The 20,189-nt window shown below is 43.7% G+C and overlaps 1 protein-coding gene across 10 annotated transcripts in view; it reads right to left on the reverse strand.

Moving 5' to 3' along the window:
* Window positions 1-20,189, reverse strand: part of RIPOR2 (RHO family interacting cell polarization regulator 2) — a 221,607-nt gene that overhangs the window by 52,137 nt on the left and 149,281 nt on the right. For 7 of the 10 annotated variants that reach the window (XM_027601515.2, XM_027601508.2, XM_027601509.2 and 4 more), the window contains one exon: window positions 976-1,102. In XM_027601515.2, coding sequence (XP_027457316.1) covers window positions 976-1,102 — 127 coding nt within the window. Of the gene's footprint in view, window positions 1-459; window positions 839-904; window positions 1,103-20,189 lie in introns of those variants that run through there. The other 3 variants (XM_027601507.2, XM_027601506.2, XM_027601512.2) reach the window with 2 other exon arrangements.

Genomic DNA, 20,189 nt, shown 5'->3' on the forward strand with positions numbered 1-20,189 from the left:
ACAAGTACCTACTAAACTCGACTAGGATGTGAATGAACAGTTTCTGGATAAAGGGCTACTCCAGACGGCATTAAAGAAAGGCACACGTAGCCGAACCCATGGCTCTGTGTAAGCTTTCTTTTTCTGGAGTACATTATCTTTAGGTAGAACGCAGAACTCAGCGTCTCTGCTAGTGGCAGGGACGCAGCCTGCAAGCGGAGATGGACACCTGAGATAACTTAGACCCCAACCGTGGATCTGATAAGGAGACCGTGCGGCCAGAACCTCACCAACCCAGCTGTCAAAGGGAAAGCCGTGACCTCCGAGTCTGGCAGGTGCCTGCCCTGCGCCTCCCAGGTTAGTTACTCTTTTCCTCGGCATAACCGTCTGTACCAAAGGACAGGTCAGGCACGTAGGCCCCCGAGGGCCCAAGACCTCTGTCGTGTTGGCAAAAACGAAGACAAACTTTTTCCATGTTACCTATTTCATGACCCGTGTGTTCCTTCTTGAGTTCCCCGAAGTCCTCTATTTTAGAGGAGGGGAGATTTGGGGGAAACCGGAAGACTAACTTTCCCAAGCCTGTGTCTGAAGGACATCTGCTTCCCAGAGTCGCTCTGCAGAGGCGGTCTCTACCCACGGCATAACTTTAGAGCAAACACAGTCTCCCCAGTCTGGCTGTAGTGGGAGATGTGCGGCCCAAAGGGGAAGGGGGTGGGGAAAGCCAGGCACACAGACTGCTAGCTTATCCCAAATCTTCAGCCCACCATCTGCTTGGCAGGAGGAATCCTAGATGACAGAAAAAAACTATGGCACTTAATTTTTGGTACATTACGTCTTTTCCACGGAAGAGATTAAAACAACATGCACACGTGTGTGTGCATGCGTGTGCATGCGTGTGAGTGTTTTGGCAAGGCTGCATGCTCACAGAGCCTCTGGAGGGCATGAGCTCACGTCCTTCTCGAGCTGCGTCCCGGGACAGAACCACACCCGACTTGCCTGGACCGTCTCTCCTGAAGGCCGCTGAACCCCGCGAAGGACTGGCTTCTGATGATCCCATTGGGCCCCCCAGGGGAGGAGGATTGGGATCCTACCAACATGGTTTCTGGGAGTCTGGCTGGTAGTCCTGGAAGACAGTGGGAAGATTAGGGCAAATTACAGGCAGGTCCAGGCAGAGAAAACACTACACTTGTCAACAATGGCAAAGGTGAGGTGAGGTGAGGTGAGTCATGAGACCATTAGTTGTTTGTAAGTCTTCTTTCCTACGACCTGTTCTTTTCAAGCCAAAGGGTTCAGCTCTCAGGCGAAGAAAAAAAAAAGATACCCACCTACTGAGACAGAAATAAATAGAAATTGCGTACAATCATAAGTCATTTTAGGTTTCTTTTCAGGGATTTTTTTTTTTTTTTTAGACAAGGTTCAAAAACATGGAAATTTCGGAATGTTTACCTCTGTTCAACAACAAAAACAACAGCAGAAACACACAAATAGGCCAAGTCAAATTGTCAGCCGGGTCCCGCATCACATTCAAAACACAGTCCAGTCTCAGGGGAGAATTCGACACTGAGAAGTCAGATGGCTGAAAACACTAGGTTTCTTTAAAGATGAATTGACTTTGACGTGTTCTCCTTTTCTCTACCCTTAAGTCTACTTCGAAAGATAGGATTGCGTCACTCTTGTGGGAGCAGGAAAGAAAACCGGTAAAGAGAGTGTTCCCACAAGTGCCGATCATCTATGTTATGATGATACGAATACCAGAGCAGAGGGACAAAGAGAGAGGGCAAGAAGCACACACCCCATTTCGGTCGCTTGCTTGGCTCTTGTCGAGACCCCCCTCGAATGACTAAGACGCATTGTCCGAACACAGCTTCGGCGGGCCGCGAGCCCAAGGTCAGTTCCCCCAAAGGACAGGCCTGAGCTGTTAGGTAACGCTTTCCCCCAAGGTCGGGCACAGTGGAAGCACATACCATTGTGTTAGCAGGGACCCTCCGCCCGGAGAGGGGGGCAGCCGAGGAGCAGGCTCCCAGGAGAAAGGGGAGGCAGCTACCGTCCAGACTGAGGACGTCCAAGGTGGGCAGACACCAAGCTGGCCTGTGTGAACGGCATCAACCACTGTCCTCCAGAGACCCAGCCAGCCCGCCAGGACATCCGCGGGCTATCCAGATGGGATAGGAGATGGGATGGGATGATGGGATGTGATGGAGGAGCCCCCCCACCAGGCCTTACTCAAGGCATTCTATTCTAGGCAGAGGAGCAAAGGAAGGACCGCAGGGAGCTGCCTCCCCAGGGAGAGGACACACAGGCCCCTCCCCCGTACCGCGGCTGGCTGGGGTTTGCAGGCATTCTTGCAGGGCCTGGGCCTGCTCTTTGACCTGGATGGGACAAGAGTCCCACCCCTTCCATTCCAGCCTTGGGGCGGGGGGGGGGGGGGAGTGGTGGCGGAATTTAAGTTTTGCAGGCATTCTTTAGAATTTTCAAACTGATAAAGTAGAAGTGTGTGTGTGAGTGTGCAGTGACGTTCAATCTAGTGCACCAATGGCAGGACAAAATGCAGGACTTAATGAGGTTCTCCTAAGTGCCCTCTGGCTGCTTACGAAGGCGTCCATCCACTTCTCGGGTGCATAGAGCCGAGTGACCTTTGTACCCACAGTCAAACTCGTCATGAACATCGAGAAGACATTATAACTTGCGTTATTTCTGTACTCAAAAGTGTTATAATCAAAAACACATCTTAAGGTGTAAATTTGGCAAAAAAAATTTTTTTTTTAAGTAGGCACCATGCCCAGCATGGAGCCCAGTACAGGCTCGAACTCACGATCCTGAGATCAAGACCTGAGCAGAGATCAAGAGTTGGACGCTCAACTGACTGAGCCACCCAGGTTTCCTGAAATTGGGCAAATTTTGTTAGTATTATATCTCATTTTGTAAATTATTGTTCAATAGATCTGTTGTTGCATTATGGAGTTCTTTGACCACAGGAAAAGAATGAAAGCATTTAAAAATCTTTTAATGGCATGATTGTCTTGTTCTTCCTAGAAATTTTTAAGCCAAAAAAAATTTTTTTTTCTCTTATCCATTGGATTGGTAGTTTCCACTATGGACATCTGGTTCCCTCTGCCCAGGCATTCTGTTTAACTAATGCGGAGTGCCACGTGGGTCTCCAGATTTTGAAAAAGTCCTCAGGTGATTCTTAGTCTCAACAAAGAAAAGGAAAAAAAAAAAAGGGGGTGATGTTGGCTGAAATTTTCAATTTTTTTTTGAAATTTTAAAACTGCAGGTAAAATAATCTGCTATAATCTCTCAAATCCAACTTTTGAGAAGTACTATTCAGTTTTTTTTATTTTAGTTTATTTTTTATTTTATTTTATTCCCCTTTTGAGGAACCTCCATGTTTTCCAGAGTGGCTGCCCCAGCTTGCATTCCCACCAACAGTGTAGGAGGGTTGCCCTTTCCCCGCATCCCCGCCAACATCTGTCGTTTCCTGACTTGTTAATCTTAGCCATTCTGACTAAGGGCACATTACATTAGCTTTTGATGCAGTGTTCCATGATTCATTGTTTGTGTAGAACACCCAGTGCTCCATTCAGTATGTGCCCTTTTTAAAATCCATCACCAGGCTAACCCATCCCCCCACCCCTCTCCCCTCTAGAACCCTCAGTTTGTTTCTCAGAGTCCATCGTCTCTCATGGTTCGTCTCCCCCTCCGATTTCCACCCCCTTCATTTTTCCCTTCCTACTATCCTCTTTTTTTTTTTTTAACATATAATGTATTTTTTGTTTCAGAGATACAGGTCTGTGATTTATCAGTCTTACACAATTCACAGCGCTCACCATAGCACATACCCTCCCCAATGTTCATCACGCAGCCACCCCATCCCTCCCACCCCGCACCACTCCAGCAACCCTCAGTTTGTTTCCTGAGATTAAGAATTCCTCATATCAATAAGATCATATGATACATGTCTTTCTCTGATTGACTTATTTCACTTAGCATAATACCCTCTAGTTCATCCACATCGTTGCAAATGGCAAGATTTCGGTGTTTTTTGATGACTGCATAATATTCCATTGTATATATATACACCACTTCTTCTTTATCCACTCATCTGTTGATGGACATCTTGGCTCTTTCCATAGTTTGGCTACTGTAGACATTGCTGCTATAAACATTGGGGTGCACATACCCCTTCGGATCACTACATTTGTATCTTTGGGGTAAATATCCAGTAGTGCAATTGCTGGGTCATACGGTAGCTCTATTTTCAACTTTTTGAGGAACCTCCATACTGTTTTCCAGAGTGGCTGCACCAGCTTGCATTCCCACCAACAGTGTAGGAGGGTTGCCCTTTCTCCGCATCCTCGCCAACATCTGTCGTTTCCTGACTTGTTAATCTTAGCCATTCTGACTAGTGTGAGGTGGTATCTCATTGAGGTTTTGATTTGGATTTCCCTGATGCCAAGTGATGTTGACCACTTTTTCATGTGTCTGTTGGCCATTTGGATGTCTTCTTTGCAGAAATGTCTGTTCATGTCTTCTGTCCATTTCTTGATTGGATTATTTGTTCTTTGGGTGTTGAGTTTGATAAGTTCTTCATAGATTTTGGATACTAGCCCTTTATCTGATATGTCATTTACAAAAACCCACAGTGAATATCATCCTCAATGGGGAAAAACTGGGAGCTTCCCCCTAAGGTCAGGAACACGGCAGGGATGTCCACTATCATCACTGCTATTCAACATAGTATTAGAAGTCCTAGCCTCAGCAATCAGACAACAAAAAGAAATCAAAGGCATCCGAATCAGCAAAGAAGAAGTCAAGCTCTCACTCTTTGCAGATGATATGATACTTTATGTGGAAAACCTGAAAGACTCCACCCCAAAGCTGCTAGAACTCTATAGGAATTCAGTAAAGTGGCAGGATATAAAATCAATGCACAAAAATCAGTGGCATTCTTATACACCAACAACAAGACAGAAGAAAGAGAAATCAAGGAGTCAATCCCATTTACAATTGCACCCAAAATCCTAAGATACCTAGGAATAAATCTAACCGAAGAGGCAAAGAATCTGTACTCAGAAAACTATAAAATACTCAGGAAAGAAATTGGGGAAGACACAAAGAAATGGAAAAACGTTCCATGCTCATGCATTGGAAGAACAAATATTGTGAAGGAGAGCAATCTACACTTAATTTAATGCAATCCTTATCAAAATACCATCCACTTTTTTCAAAGAAATGGAACAAATAATCCTAAAATTTGTATGGAACCAGAAAAGACCCTGAATAGCCGGAGGAATGTTGAGAAAGAAAAGCAAAGCTGGAGGCATCACAATTCCGGACTTCCAGCTCTATTACAAAGCTGTCATCATCAAGACAGTATGGTACTGGCACAAAAACAGACACATCGATCAATGGAACAGAACAGAGAGCCCAGAAATGGACCCTCAACTCTATGGTCAACTCATCTTCGACAAAGCAGGGAAGAACGTCCAATGGAAAAAAGACAGTCTCTTCGACGAATGGTGTTGGGGAAAACTGTGCAGCCACATGCAGAAGAATGAAACTGGACCATTTCCTTACACCACACACAAAAATAGACTCAAAATGGATGAAAGACCTAAATGTGAGACAGAAATCCATCAAAATCCTAGAGGAGAACACAGGCAGCAACCTCTTCGACCTCAGCAGCAGCAACTTCTTCCTAGAAATGTAACCAAAGGCAAGGGAAGCAAGGGCAAAAATGAACTATTGGGACTCCATCAAGATAAAAAGCTTTTGCACAGCAAAGGAAACTGTCAACGAAACCAAAAGACAACTGACAGAATGGGAGAAGATATTTGCAAATGACATACCAGATAAAGGGCTAGTATTCAGTTTTAAATAAGAAGTACTATTCAGTTTTAAATAAGCCTCTCTCTGCAAAGTTTAACTGTCTTGTTAAATGACTTAAACAGTGAGAGAGTAAAACATACGAACTAGATGGTAGAATAATTTACCTTCTACGGTTCAGTGATAGATCAGGAATGGTCTTGAGCATAAAACAAACGTTTGCCCAGCATTCTCAGAATGTAAAATGCTTCAGGATGGGTAAAACCCTCAGAGGCTTTTCATCACAGTTATAGGTTGAATGGGTGATCATAGGAACAAGCCTTTCTGGTCTTGGAAATGATCATTATCAGGAAAGAATCTGGCCGAGAGCTGGTCTGGGCTGAGATCTCTATCCTGCGGTCTGTTCTCCTGAAGGCTGACAAACTGCCCCAGGAGAGCCATAAAACTAGTGTGCACAGCCCCCACACACAGTCAGGCTCGTGGAGGAAGGGAGTAGGTTGCGACGGGGTAGAGGGAGGAGGCGGTCTTAGGAACGAGAGTATATACACACACACACGTGCCCCGTCCACACCCCTAACTCTGAAGCAGGGCTAGTTCTTCGAGACCCGTCTTCCAGCCCCCCCCAGCCCCTCCCCACTTGCAACTTATCCCACAGACGCTCTCTTATCACCTTTTTGATGACCCCATTCCCACCTCGGGGCCCACTGAGTTGGCTAAGTCTGCAGACTCCTCCTGGCTTCCTAGAAACCCCAAGGATGCTTTGTTCCCAGTGTCCAGCCAAACCGCCCCCCCCAAAATGACACCACTCCTTTTCAAGGCCTTAAGGACTTAAAACCAGTCATCTCCACCAGAGCAATTTACATCTTAAGGGCGAATGCTCCTTTGGCCTAAAAGCCTTAACTTAAAAAAAAGGACCACAGTAGAACTGCAGTGTTGTGGCCATTAGGGGTATAAAGTGGTACCCAAAATCTGGAGGGCAGTTTGGTAGTATCTGTTTGAGAAGTAAAACATACGGATCATTTAAGGCATCCCATCTACTCTTTGGTATGTCCTGTAGACAAAGACTCAAGTTCACAGACGGGCATCTATGGGGTGTTCATGACAGGCAATGTACCAGTGGAAACATGGAAAGGATATGAATGTTAATCTTTACGGCAATGGCCAGTACATTATGGCAGAACAATGGAAGAGGCTACTCTGTGGCAGCTGAAAATCAAGAGGCCCACATAGAAAGATCCCCAGGACAAACTGCGGAACAAAACAGAGTGTGATACCAGGAGTGTTAAATACAGAACAATATAAAACCACGTACATGGAATAGAAAAGACCTGAAAGCGTCCACAAGATAGTCTACGGAGCAGACGGACTGACGGGTAGTCAGACATATTTTAATGGTTGTATTCATTTTCATAAAGGAAATCTACTTAGGTATTATTTGTATGATGCAAAATTCTTTTTTTTTAGGTTTTGTTTATTTATTTTAGAGAGAGGGAAAGAGAGAGCACAAGAAGGGGATAAGGCGGAGGGAGAGGGAGAAGGAGGCTCCCCACCGAGCAGGGAGCCCGATGCGGGGCTCCATCCCAGGGCCCCGGGACCGTGACCTGAGCCGAAGGCAGACGCTTAACGACTGAGCCTCCTAGGCGCCCCATGATGCAAAATTCTTTTTTGGCATTGCAAACGTTTGGAGCTGCCCCGAGTTGGGACCAGAGGAAAAAGAACGTCACACACAAGAGTATATATGATGGGACAGATGGCAATGACACTTATCCTGGGGGGGGTCACTTCATAATGTGGAAAAATGGTGACTTGCTGTGAGGTATACCTGAAATTCATAGGATATTGCATGTCAATTGTAGCTCAATTTAAAAAAAGGACAAAAAAAGAACATATCTGGTAAGTGTTGGGTAACAAGTATATTTACTCTGTCACGTATATTTATAAGTCTTACAAAGGAGAAATATGATTTCTAAGAAATAATGTGTTTGGTGTCACAAATTGTCATTACGCCAGAACAATTCCGATCCCCCCAGCGAAGTCCTTATTATGAGTTCTCAGCTTTGCACCATCTTTATTTTCATCTGCCAAACTTGCAGAGGGGGGGGGGGACAGTGCTTAGCCTGCCCTGGACCCCAGGCATCATGCCATGGCTCTCCAAAGACCATATCTAGTAACCAAGAAATTCCACATAAAGCAACAAACGCTTCTTTGAATACTGCTACTTAAAACTGCTGGGGCTCCAAGAATGTCTGCGGTCCCTAAATTATTGAGTCCTCGCCTGGTCTTCCTGACAAGGCTGGCAGCAGCATTCCTCTGGATGCCCTACATCCCAGAAAAGCTTCAGATCTCAGGCCACTGGTCAAGCTGCGGGTCTGCTCCTCGCTTTGCTTCGTCCCAAGAGGCCCGCCTGGTGCACCAGGCAGCCACCCCACCTGCCATCCCCCAATCCATGGGAAGAACGGAACTCCTCTGGAAAGAATCCCAAGCACCTTGACCTAAACACGGCCCCCCGTTGGGAGCTGAGCCTCTCGGAAAACAAGCCAGAAAGCCCCAGTTCTTTCACGTCTTGACTGTTTCCACAATGAATCCCGAGGCTTCCTCCTCTCCTGCCCAGGGATGCGATCCAAGCACAGACCAGGGGCTTTTGACGTGAAAAGGAGTATAGGATTTCACACATCATAACATGGCGATACAGGTGCCCTGGGCCCTGGTGTGTGCTAGGGACCGCCACCCCCTGACCGAACGTCCTTGAGTTTCTTTAAATTATAAGGGAGCTCCTCCAATCAGCAGGCAGCTTCTGGAGAAGGGCACAGCGTCTGGAGATGGCAGGGTCTGGGGAGGGGGCTGAGGCAGGTAAAAAGAGGCCAGGGGATCAAGGACTGCCCCCCTCCCTCCACCAGGTCTCCTGCCCGGTTTAGACCGGAAATAGAATGTGCAAATCTGGGTGCAATTCAGAGGGGGAAAGAGCCAGCTACCTGGAGAACTTAGCGATCGGCTGACTCTCAAGAAGAAATGAATGAGTGATAGAAATCGCCCCCGGAGTGTTGCTGGCAGGGGGGGTGATGATGAGCTTTTATCCCTCAGCAGGGCCCTACACACAGCTCGTGGTAACACTCCCAGCAGAAGTCATAAAAGAGGAAGAAAAACCTTTGAAAAGTTCAGTCCTGGTGACAGGTCTATGTTCCGTTGTATTTTTAGAAGTTGGCACTCTGCCTTATGTGTTCTTGTGAGTTTGATTAGCTTGAGTTGCAAGCCTCTCTCCCCAAATTGGAACCGTTCCTCTTGGGGGCCCATGAGGTTAGGGATGCTAAGGTAAGGATCCTGACAGCCCAGTTACAGGCTGACCTCCTTTCAACACCTGTCAAGCAAGAGTCTCCAAGCTGACTAGTTCAGAGAGGTTGAGTTGGAGGCACAGATTAACCTATAAAGTAACTGGACAGACTGTCTTGTCCGCTAGAAGGAGTGTGAAGATGATCGTTAAGAGTTAAGTATGCTGAAGTTCGTTTGCAGAAATAGGAATTATTGAGCTATTTTGAGTTTTTCCAGGTGTAAAAGCGCTCTGCTCAGGAAAGTACAAAAGAAGTGGAAAAAGGCAGGGCAGAGACGGTGAGAGAGACCCAGCCCGCCTCTTTCACCCGACGACAACCACCAGTAGAATTTTGGTGTATTTTGTATTCCTCAAGTCTCTCCTTTCCATTTAAAACATAAAGATTTTGAACATAATGCATGCTAAATTTCGTATCCTGCTTATTTTTATCAGATTCTTTTATAGGACCATGTCGAGGGGTTTATAAATGAGCTTTTGTCATAAACCATCTTTAAAAGGGTACTTAGGTCTACTCCAGAGTCCATGTGTTCCTTTGGTTAATAAAAGGAAATCCAACCAGTCTATGTGATACAAGCTTTTTATTTCTGATGTTAATATGTGGCCAAAGGCAAAGGGGACCCCTGCAAGGCTGACACCAGGGTTTCTCTTTGGGAAATGAGGGAGCAATTAGCATTAGCTCACGCATGAGTTGTGGGACACCAAACATCATGACATTAAAACACAGCACAGTGGCTGTGTCATTGTCCTAACCCTTGAAGAGAAAGGTCTTTAGGGGGTTTTCCTCTTTTTATTTAAACAAATCTTCTGATTAAGAGTGCATACGGGTAATTCTGGAAGATTCCCATTGATGATAGGAAATACGAGACATCTGAGATTTCCAAGTGACGAGATACCAGGGATATCTCCATTTGCACCAAAGCATTGCTCACGAGAGGAGAGGGTCTACTCAAAAACCAACAGTCGCCAGAGTTTCAAAGCTATGCTCTTTCCAGAAGTTAGACTGAGACCAATCCTCTGAGATAGGACGATGACCAGTAGGTCAGGTGGAAGGTTGCTGGGGCGATACGCTGGCAAAAGTAACAAATGATATAATCAGTACAAGTGTTTTCCTGGTGCCAAGGATGGGAGCAGGTACAGGGGCAGGAGAGACCTTTGGGGGGTCATGGGGTCATGCCAAAACTGTACTCTGGCTGTGGTCAGACAACAGCACACATTTCCTAAGACCCAAACTGTACACTCAGGATGAATGAATTTTATGGTATGCGAATTCTGCATCAATAAAGCTATTAAAAAAATCATGGTCAATTTTTAGAAAAAGTCATCATTCCTTCTGCAAGAGGAAGTGCCAAGAAATCAAGACGAAAGGAAAATGCTGACTCAATGATCAACCACCTGAGAGTTGATGGTTTCGTGATTTGATCCCGAGGCCATGTAGGATGCTGCACGCTGCCCCCCACCCCTGCACCTTCTGAGTCATTTCTGTATGCCCGATTTGTGTTCCTCTGCTCTGCTTCTTAACAATGCCATCCTGTTTATGTTCCCCCACATCTTGGTCAAGAGCAGAAGTATAATTCAGTTGTCTGAAAGAGGCATGTGGGCCAGATGTAAATAGCCTGCTATGCTAAATGATTATTTAAGATGAATCCTAAAAATAGGTCTCTGCTTATTATATGGTTGCAAGATACCCATTACAGAAGTTGACTAATCTTTAAAAAAAAAAAAGTAGATATATTTAAGTCATTGGTTATTTTTTGTAACGTACTGCTTTAAAATAAATTTAGTCAATGCTAATATTTGCTTTTCGGTTGCCAACACTGTTAACCAAATAATAAATGCATGCATGACACATGACACTGACTAAGACAAGTGACCTGGATGGATACAAAAATCTATAGAACAACCCAGCATAGCCTCACTCCTCAGCAAGAGATGGAAGAACCAACATGGCCCCTTGGGCGAGTCCCAAACTTGCGGGATCTCCAATTTGCTGTCCATAGAACGAGAGTTGTATTTCCTCCCCATTTTAACAGACAAGCCTTTTAAGGTTCAACTGAGATCAAAGCATCATTCAGTCTTACAATTACAAGGATACTTGGACATCTCCTAAACCCCACCTCTCATCATCCCTGCAGATGGTAGGACGTCTGCCTGAAAACATACCTAAAATCAAGGAGTGCTTTCTAAAAGGTAAAGTGCTTGAGAAACACAGAGACTATGATAATAAAGACTTAGGTTCAATTAACTTGGGAGAAACAGAAAGATATCTTTAGAATCGCTGGAAACTGATAGCGATGGTTTTCTTTCCTTGTTTCTCGGACTCCACCAATTGAGATATAATTAAGTATATGGGGGTATGCTCAACACTGGCAGGCTGCAATTTGTTGTCCAAGATCCAAAGACAACCCAAAATGATCTCTACTTTAATCAGTCTTAATAATGTAATTGGAGAAGAAGATATGGCTGTATATAAGCAGATGGGAGACAACTCCCGCTCCTTGTTAATTCCCTAGTTTCATAAAGAAGACAAAACCGGCTTCCTCCAGAACGGGAATGATCTGGAAAGGCAAAAGCTAGCGAAGCTGGAAACTAGCATCTTTTCGAAGACAACAATTTTTAGATAATTAAAAAACCACACTACTTTAAATACTGATAAGGACTAAACACATGAGTGTTTGGGAAGTCTAGTTCAAAAGCCAATTAAAAAAATGTGATTTTGAAATAATTTAAAACTTACACAAAAGTTGTAAAAAAAAAAAGTACAAAAAGCTCTCCTATAACCTTCGTCCAGATCATTATCTGTTGACGTCTGCCACATTTTACTTTGTCATCCTCCCCATGTAGACACACACACACACACACACACACACACACACACACACATACACACACACATACACACACATACACACACACATACACACACAATTTTCTAAATCATTTGAGGGCAATTTGCATATACATATTTACATGTATATTTGCTCTTCCCCATTGAGCAATTTGCAAATAGAACGCAGATTTACTTTTAAATATGACCATGTGTATTTCCTAAGAACATAGACATTCACTTACATGGCCATAGTACGATTGTTAATGTCAGGAAATTAAACATGAACACAATACTGTCATCTAATGTACAGACCTTATGCAAATTTCACCAATTGTCCCCAGTAACATACAGCACATCATTCCCCCCCACCCTCATGACAGGAGCCAATCCAGGATTGTGCACTGTCTCTCTTGTCATGTGTCTTTAGTCTCCTCTAATCTGGAATGGTTCCTTGGCCTTTCTTTGTCTTTCATGACATTGACAGTTTCATAGGGCACAGCTGTGTTCTAGAATGTTCCTTAGTTTGGGTTTGTCTGACATTTTCTCATAATTAGATTCAGGCTCTGCATTTTTGGCAGTGACATCACATAAGTGATATTGTTGTCCTTTTAGGGAATTGCATCAGAAGATACAAGGAGTCACGTGGTCCCATGATTGGTGGTGTTAATGTTGATGACTAGGTTGAGGTGTGTTTGGCCAGTTTCTCCCCTGGAAAGTTACTATTTTTGTCTCTGTAATTGAAGTGGTTGGTAAGGAGGTACTTTGAGGCTACACAAGTATCTTGTTACTCTGACTCAGGAGTTTTAGCCTCCATTGATGGTTCTTGCCCAAATCAGGTATTACTATGATAGTGGCAAAATGGTACTCTTTGAACTCAATAACATTTTTCTACTATGAGAAAGAGTTTTCCTTAAACTTTTTTATGTGTTTGTTTATTCCTTTATTGTCAGGATGGACTCGTGGATTCTTATTCAATGGGTTTAACCCATTACCTTCATTGACCCAAAAGCCAACTGTTCTTCATAGCATTTTCTGAGCAGTTTGGCTAGAGGGTCTTTCCTCATGAACAGCAAAACTCTGCATCACTGGCGGGAACTCACAGATTCAGGGACCCCCTTTATTATAACTATTTTCTTGAATATCTTATCTCTTCAACCAAGCTATAAACTTCTGAGGGTAGGCACCATCTATCCGCACCGACTTCTTTGATTCTTAGTACAAGGTAGGATAGAAAGACATTGGCTCTCGTGCCAGGCTGGTCCAGGTTTCACCCAAGTCTCCAGTCCCCACTATGCTCCAACTTTTCTCAACAAAATGATGACAGTAATATCTAAGTCACCTCAGTTGTTGCAAGGAGAAAATGAGATAATGTATGTAAAAGGCTTGGTGTGAACTAATGGTGTTTCCTGTTAACTAGAACTTGTCCTTTGAAGATGCGTGTGACTTTTCTCAATTAAGTGGAATGGATTAATTATAAAACCATATATATTTTACAAGCGAAGAGACTTAGAGAAATAAAGTAATTTGACATGACTACTTCCTTCTTTCTCTCTGTCTTATCACCACTCAAAGCAATGACAGCAGAGCATGGTAAAGCTATTTTAAGGGTCTCGCTGACTCATTTGAAGAGTAAAGAAGAAATGTTAATAGCACGTCTATTCTCTGGGATAGTCAGTTGCAAGAGCCTGTAGGTAATTGATACCGTTACAACCAACCTCTGGGGAAAATGAAAACTCTGTTTCTTCTTCTATTCTGGTGGATCGAATAAATGCAGGGAGCAGAGGCTGGCCTCATGACAATTAGAAGAGAAATGATTTAGGACACAAAACTAGCTTCAATCTCAAGAGAGGCTGAGTGGATTTTGACTAATGTTGTCATAACTCATCTTGCAATGTAAAGTCTAGAACACTCATAGACCTTCATTTGGTGCACGCTACATAGCAAAACAAGACCACCTGTTTCCTGGTCCGAAGGAAAGAGCATTTTGCACTTCAATGGAGGCTAAAGCTATTAGCAATAGTAAGTGCATTTACATATATCTCTATTTAAAACCCACGTATATCAAAAGGAAAAAATCTCTTGGGAACACTGTCCCCAAAGACAGCTTGGCTGATCCTGCTGAGAGAAACATACACCCACCACAAAGCCTCACTTTCTGATCACCAGATTCAAAAACAACGCTCTGATAGAGAAGAAAATGGCCCTGTGCCTGGCACCATCAACTCCTTCAGGCTTTCCTGCAGGCAGCCTGTTTATCCCTAGAGCTTGGCAACTCATTTCTAGCTAATGGTGAGTGTTGCTTCTTTATTTCAAAAAAGCATCAAAATGATACTGACATCTCCTATGGTTGTTTACCTCTACAAAAATTACCATTTTTGTAAGCTCTTATTTTATTTATTGTTTTGCTAGAACCGAGCTACATCTTTGGAAAGCCTAAACAGAAAAAAACCCATGAAGTTCTAGGAGAAGTTACCCAGTACTGTGCTGGGAAGCATAACTATGCAAAACGTGCTTTTTCCCTTGCCCAACACGTGTGATGAACACTGATATTCATTAATGAGCATGAGATGTAGAAAAAGGATTAGTGCCTTGTAATCAAGCTACGTGGTATGTTTCATCCTAGAGAAAGGATAAATTACCTTTTCTTTTTCTAAGATTTTTTTAAGTAATCTCAGCACTGAATGTGGGGCTCGAACTCACAACCCCAAGATCAAGAATCACATGCTCCACTGATTGAGCCAGCTGGGCGCCCCAAAAGGATAAATTATCTTAAAGCTTTTCAGATATGGCTTACATAATCAAACTAAGACATATTCTTACATATGGTCCATTCTTTTTTTTTTTTTTTCCATCTGAACAAGTAAATCAAATTGATTGACAGTTATGTGATGGCAAATACAGCTAAAACCACGGACTCGATCGTGGTGTCGTGAAATGATCACGGCCTTCATCTGAGCTAGGTAGGAGGTTACAGCTAAGCTCTTGCAACATGAAGGTAACACAATGGACTTAAAACTAAGGCAGTTCCTTAAAACTCAAGTTACATTCGTCATTTTATTCCTGTTGTTATGACAACACTTTTAAAAGCAGCACTTCGAACGCTTAGCGTTCAGGCATCTTATTATAGACTTGAAAATGACACCTAAGGGTATGCAGGGCTGCTTCTGGGGGCTTTAGGGGGTCTGGTAATCATGAAGAAACCCAGTTAGCACACCTGGACTCCTTCTGGGCTTTGGCCCCCAGAGTCCCTAACTTGGCTTTTTTTCTACAAAAAAAAAAAAAAACAAAAAACTAGTGAGGGCTCATCCAGAGGAGGGAAGCGTACAGAATTTATGTGGGAAGATATGCATTATTATTCACAGTCTCTGTTCCTAGTTGCATATGCGAACGAGACACTCTTTCATGACCTTACCTATATCATTCTCTTGGTTATAGCCTGTGTCATGGAGCTTTTTACAAGTCTGGTAAAGATAGTGTGTTTTGTTGTTGTTAGCATTGCTGTTTTTAAGTAGGCTCCATGCTGGGCTTGAACTCGGGACCCTGAGATCAAGACCTGGGCTGAGATCAGGAGTCAGACACTTAACCAATAAAGCCACCCAGGCGCCCCAGTGAAAACGTGTTCTGATGGCCCTAAATAGTTGCTAACTGTTAGCTATTGAAGTGGTTCACTTATAGAACTATACGTTTATAGAAAGACTTCTCATAGCACAGATTTATTATGAAAATTAATAATTGATAAAGGGATATTGGTGTTGGAGTGAACCTGTTCCATGAGTCAATTGCCCAATGATCAATCACACTACAGTCCGATGAAAGTGTAGAAATGTTCATTAGACTTCATAATTTTTTTTAAGCAGCCTACAAACAGAAAAAGGTTTTGGCTGAGGACACGAGCTAGCTGGATGTTGGCATTTTCTGGTCATTATGTATTAATAGGGAGACTTTGATCTGTCATGTTGAATTCTCCCTGCCCTGAAGTACATTTCTCTGATAATTTTAAACTGGGTCTCCCTACATCTGTGGTGTTTTGTATGACGGTGTGTGGATTATTATTAAACAAAGTACAGCTGAAGTAAAGTGTACCGATGGATTCCTTCTGGAAGAACTTGGTGTTGGAAAGTTATTCCGGGATTCTAGTGGAGTTAGGCTGGGCATGAGCGCGTCATCATCTGCCAGCATCTTCAAAATTGAGTGGCTTTTCAGATTTGTTCTCTGGACACATGTTCCCTGCATGGTAATTTTGGCAAATTAAGCAGCTATAATAAGGATCATGGTTTCATTACTGGTCCTTGCTGCTGCATACCAAGAAGGTGGCCATGTGAATAACATCTGCTGAGTTATTTTGGGTTGCCAAAAACAAATAATTTATCATTAGAATGCAAAGCAGTTAGGTATAGCTAGATTCTCAACAAAGCAGAATTATGTTCCTGTTTATGATACCAAGACTGGTTAGTAATTTCTTACTATCCTTTGCTTTGTCCAAAGGATTCAAAGCTGTAAAAACAGCAAGGAAGCAAAAGCCCATCTAATCCTTAGCTTAAAGTACAATTTAGTGCAAAGAAAGAACAAATGTTTATGGCTTCTTCCTACCAAAGAAAGACCCACACCAAAGAACTGGATCCTTCCACATATGGTAAATTTCTAACACCCAGGACAAAAGAATACGTGACAGGCTATTTGTGCACATGTGAAATGTCGTATTACTTGGATTCTGAGCCCAAAAGGCACGGTCAGGATGCTTTCCCCTCTCACTGTCCTGAGTCAATTTACCTAGAGAGGGTCAGATCCATTTTTTTAAAAAAGATTATTTATTTATTTATTTGAGAGAGAGAGTGCCAGGAGGAGCAGAGGGGAGGGAGTGGGACAAGCAGATTCCCCACTGAGCTCAGAGCCCAATGCAGGGCTCGATCCCAGGATTCCCAGATCATGATCTGAGCCAAAACCAAGAGTCAGATACTTAACCAATGGAGCCACCCAGGGGCCCCAGGCCCATTTTTATAGAGCAAGAAAATGAGGGGTTGGAAGACTTTTCCCCAGACCCCCTGTCTCCTCTAATGCACCTCTCAACCACCCCCTCTCCCCAGCTTGAAACCCTGCTCTCTGCTAGACCTTCCCTATGGTCACTCACGGAATTCACTCCATTTGCTGGGTCACACCAGACCTGTGTGAAGAACTACTTTTAGTCTTCTGGGACTGAGATCTCACTCTGCAATGGTTGGTCTTCCTTTGGCCCTGTGTCTTTTAAAGTGTTTCCTTGGTTCACTGGTGAGAAAGTGGTTGTCACTCATTTTCATGGGTCCTTACCGACTGTCGTCATCCTCCCCCTCCCATCAGCCCGGGCGACGTTCTAAACGGAGTGAGACCCGATGATTCTTTGGACAGCCTGGGAGAAATAAAACAGGGAACAGACCTCCCTGGGACCACTTCGCAGGACCTCAGACTCCTTACCAATCAAATAATTTCTTCAAGAAAAAAGAGAAGGGGTGGGGCAACAAGAGACTCAACAGACATACCAACCAGATGCAAGGTGTGGGTCCTATTTTGATCATGATGACAAACCAACAGAACAAAGGTCATATTTGAGACACTTGGGACATTTTAATATGAAGTAGATATTAATAAGAGCTATTGCTAATTGTTTAGGCACAGAATGGAATAAGGATCATGTGAGAAAACGTCCATACTTTTGAGACACACACGAAAGGGTACAGGAGTGAAATGACCTAAGGTCTAGATTTGCTTTAAAATGCTTCAACCACAATAACAAAAGGGATACATGAAGCAGGTGTGGCAAATTCTTGACAACTGTTGCAACGGGGTGATGGGTAGGCAGGAATTTGTTATTCCATTTGCTCTGTTAAGTCTGTTTATTGAATATTTTAATAATTTATTGGGTGTCTACTAGCCCAGTGCTAGAAAAATAAGACAATCTCAAGTGGCATATGGGTATCAGGACACTCATCCAGCATAAGGCAGGAAAGAATGACTTTAGAGACAGTAATTCTTTTTTTTTTTTTTAAAGATTTTACTTATATTTTGAGAGGGAGAGAGAGAGCAAGAGAGAGCACAAGAGCAGGGGGAGGGAGAAGCAGACTCCCCTGCTGAGCAGGGAGCCCGAAGCAGGGCTCAATCCCAGGACCCTGGGATCATGACCTGAGCTGAAAGCAGACACTTAATCAACTGAGCCACCCAGGTGCCCCAGGAGACAGTAATTCTTAACCTTTGTCCTCTTTATGGAGCACTTCAGGACACAGTAAACGGAAAAATGGTGAAGGCAAGATGGATGCGATGCAGGATAATCCTTGAGTTGCTCAGATCCTGGTGTAGATAAAGACGAGGTCATCAAGAAGGGAAATTTGTCTATTTTCTCTAAGAAGAGAAGGAGATTTTGTTTGGCCTTTTAGCTTGGTGGGTCTACTCTATCCCACTTCAAAGCAAACAAGAAGTCTATAATTTGACCACACTGATGATCAAATCAACTGGCTTTACGTTCCAAATCCACGTAATTTTCCACTGCACTCAGGCCAACATCTGTGTAAACACAGGCACTCCAAACTGGAACCATGTCTCTTGGGCCAATGGAGAGGGAGCTGTGTGGTCAGGGAGCGTCAAGTTTGCCTCTGTCCTCTGGCTAGCAGGGAGCAGCCCGTGGGAGTACCCTGAGACTCTCACCACTGACAAGGGGACAGGGAGGTCGAAGGCTGTCAGGACTTGCAGAAACAAATGCATACTTCAAGCAAACTGGGACTGGGCGTGGGACTGCGTAATAAGAGCCATGCAAAAACAAAAAAATGAAATAATCTCCGTGTAGGGAAGGTAGGCGTTCAAGCCAATGGACAAAGACCTCTCCAGCGTATGGAGCTTCTTTCCAAAGAATGTAGTAGCAGGTGCTAAATTAAGAAGACTTCAGAATAGGTGACCCTTTAGAAAGAAAATAGAATGGTTCCTCTTCTGGTGGCTAAGCAGCTCTGTGTGTCTCCAGTATCGCCTCAGGGCCTCAAAGAGGAGATTGGAAATAACATTTTAGGTTTGCAGATTCCTCTTTTCCAAAGGCTTTGACAGCTACCCTATATCCTGTTAGCAACCCTGTCGGGTATGATAGTTATCACGATTCCTGTTGTTTAGGTAAGAAAACTGACCTGTAGGCCACCAGCCACAAGACTGTTGGAGGAGTCGAGCATCTACCGCCCAGATGTGCTCTTGTGTCTACCCAACTCCATTTTCCTTCAGCTGAGAAGGCAGAATTCCTCGCCTAGTTTTCTTTGCCTGTTTCTTAACGTGACTTCCCATCAACCTGGAGCGGAGGGTCATCAGTGTTCAGAATGCCCCACCAACATCGTCCATCGGTAGTAACTGGGTGCTCAGATGGCTCAGGATGATACTTTTCTATTATGCCCCTTACGTTGTATTTTCTTATTTTATAACCATTCCCACAATGAGGTGCTCATTATGGGTTAACAACACAGTATAACGATAATGACAGCAATTTTTTTCCCCTAAGATTTTATTTGGATATTTGAGAGAGCAAGAGAGAGAGAGCATGAGCTGGGGGTTGCAGAGGGAGAAGGAGAGGGAGAAGCAGACTCCCCACTGAACAGGGAGCCCAATATGGGGCTTGATCCTAGGACGCTGGGATCATGACCTGAGCTGAAGGCAAACACTTAAGTGACTGAGCCACCTGGGCATCCCATGACAGCATTTTAGATTCAACAAAAATAAATGGGCAATCTTTGCCATTCAGGGGTAATGCCCTCCCTGTACCTTATACTCTGGTTAAATCCAGAAAATCATGGTCACTGTTAGCAGCTCAGTCATTGGTTTATTTGAAAACATTTGCTACACTGAAATAAATATTTAACCTACATCCCAGCCTCTGTAACTTCCTATTGATTTAACTATCAATAACTAGAAAAAACTTAACATACTGCAACATCTAATTTAGACGTTCCCAAACCTGGCTGCATATTAGAGTCCCCTGGAAGGTTTTATTTCATTGATGGTGATGATGATGATGATGATGATGATGATGATTTACCTGGAGAGCTTCTAAAAACGTCACTATCTGAGATTTCAATGTAGCTGATCTGGGGTGGGGCTTGGGGATAGGTATTTTTTAAAAAAATCTTCCCAGGGTTTACATTTTCTCGGTGCACATGGTATGCAGCAATCACTGATCATATCTCCCTTCCATTCTTTTAATATGTAAACAATTAAGTCATTAATGGGTCTCTG

Source organism: Zalophus californianus, chromosome 7, assembly GCF_009762305.2.
Source record: "Zalophus californianus isolate mZalCal1 chromosome 7, mZalCal1.pri.v2, whole genome shotgun sequence".
Taxonomy (NCBI): Eukaryota; Metazoa; Chordata; class Mammalia; order Carnivora; family Otariidae; genus Zalophus; species Zalophus californianus.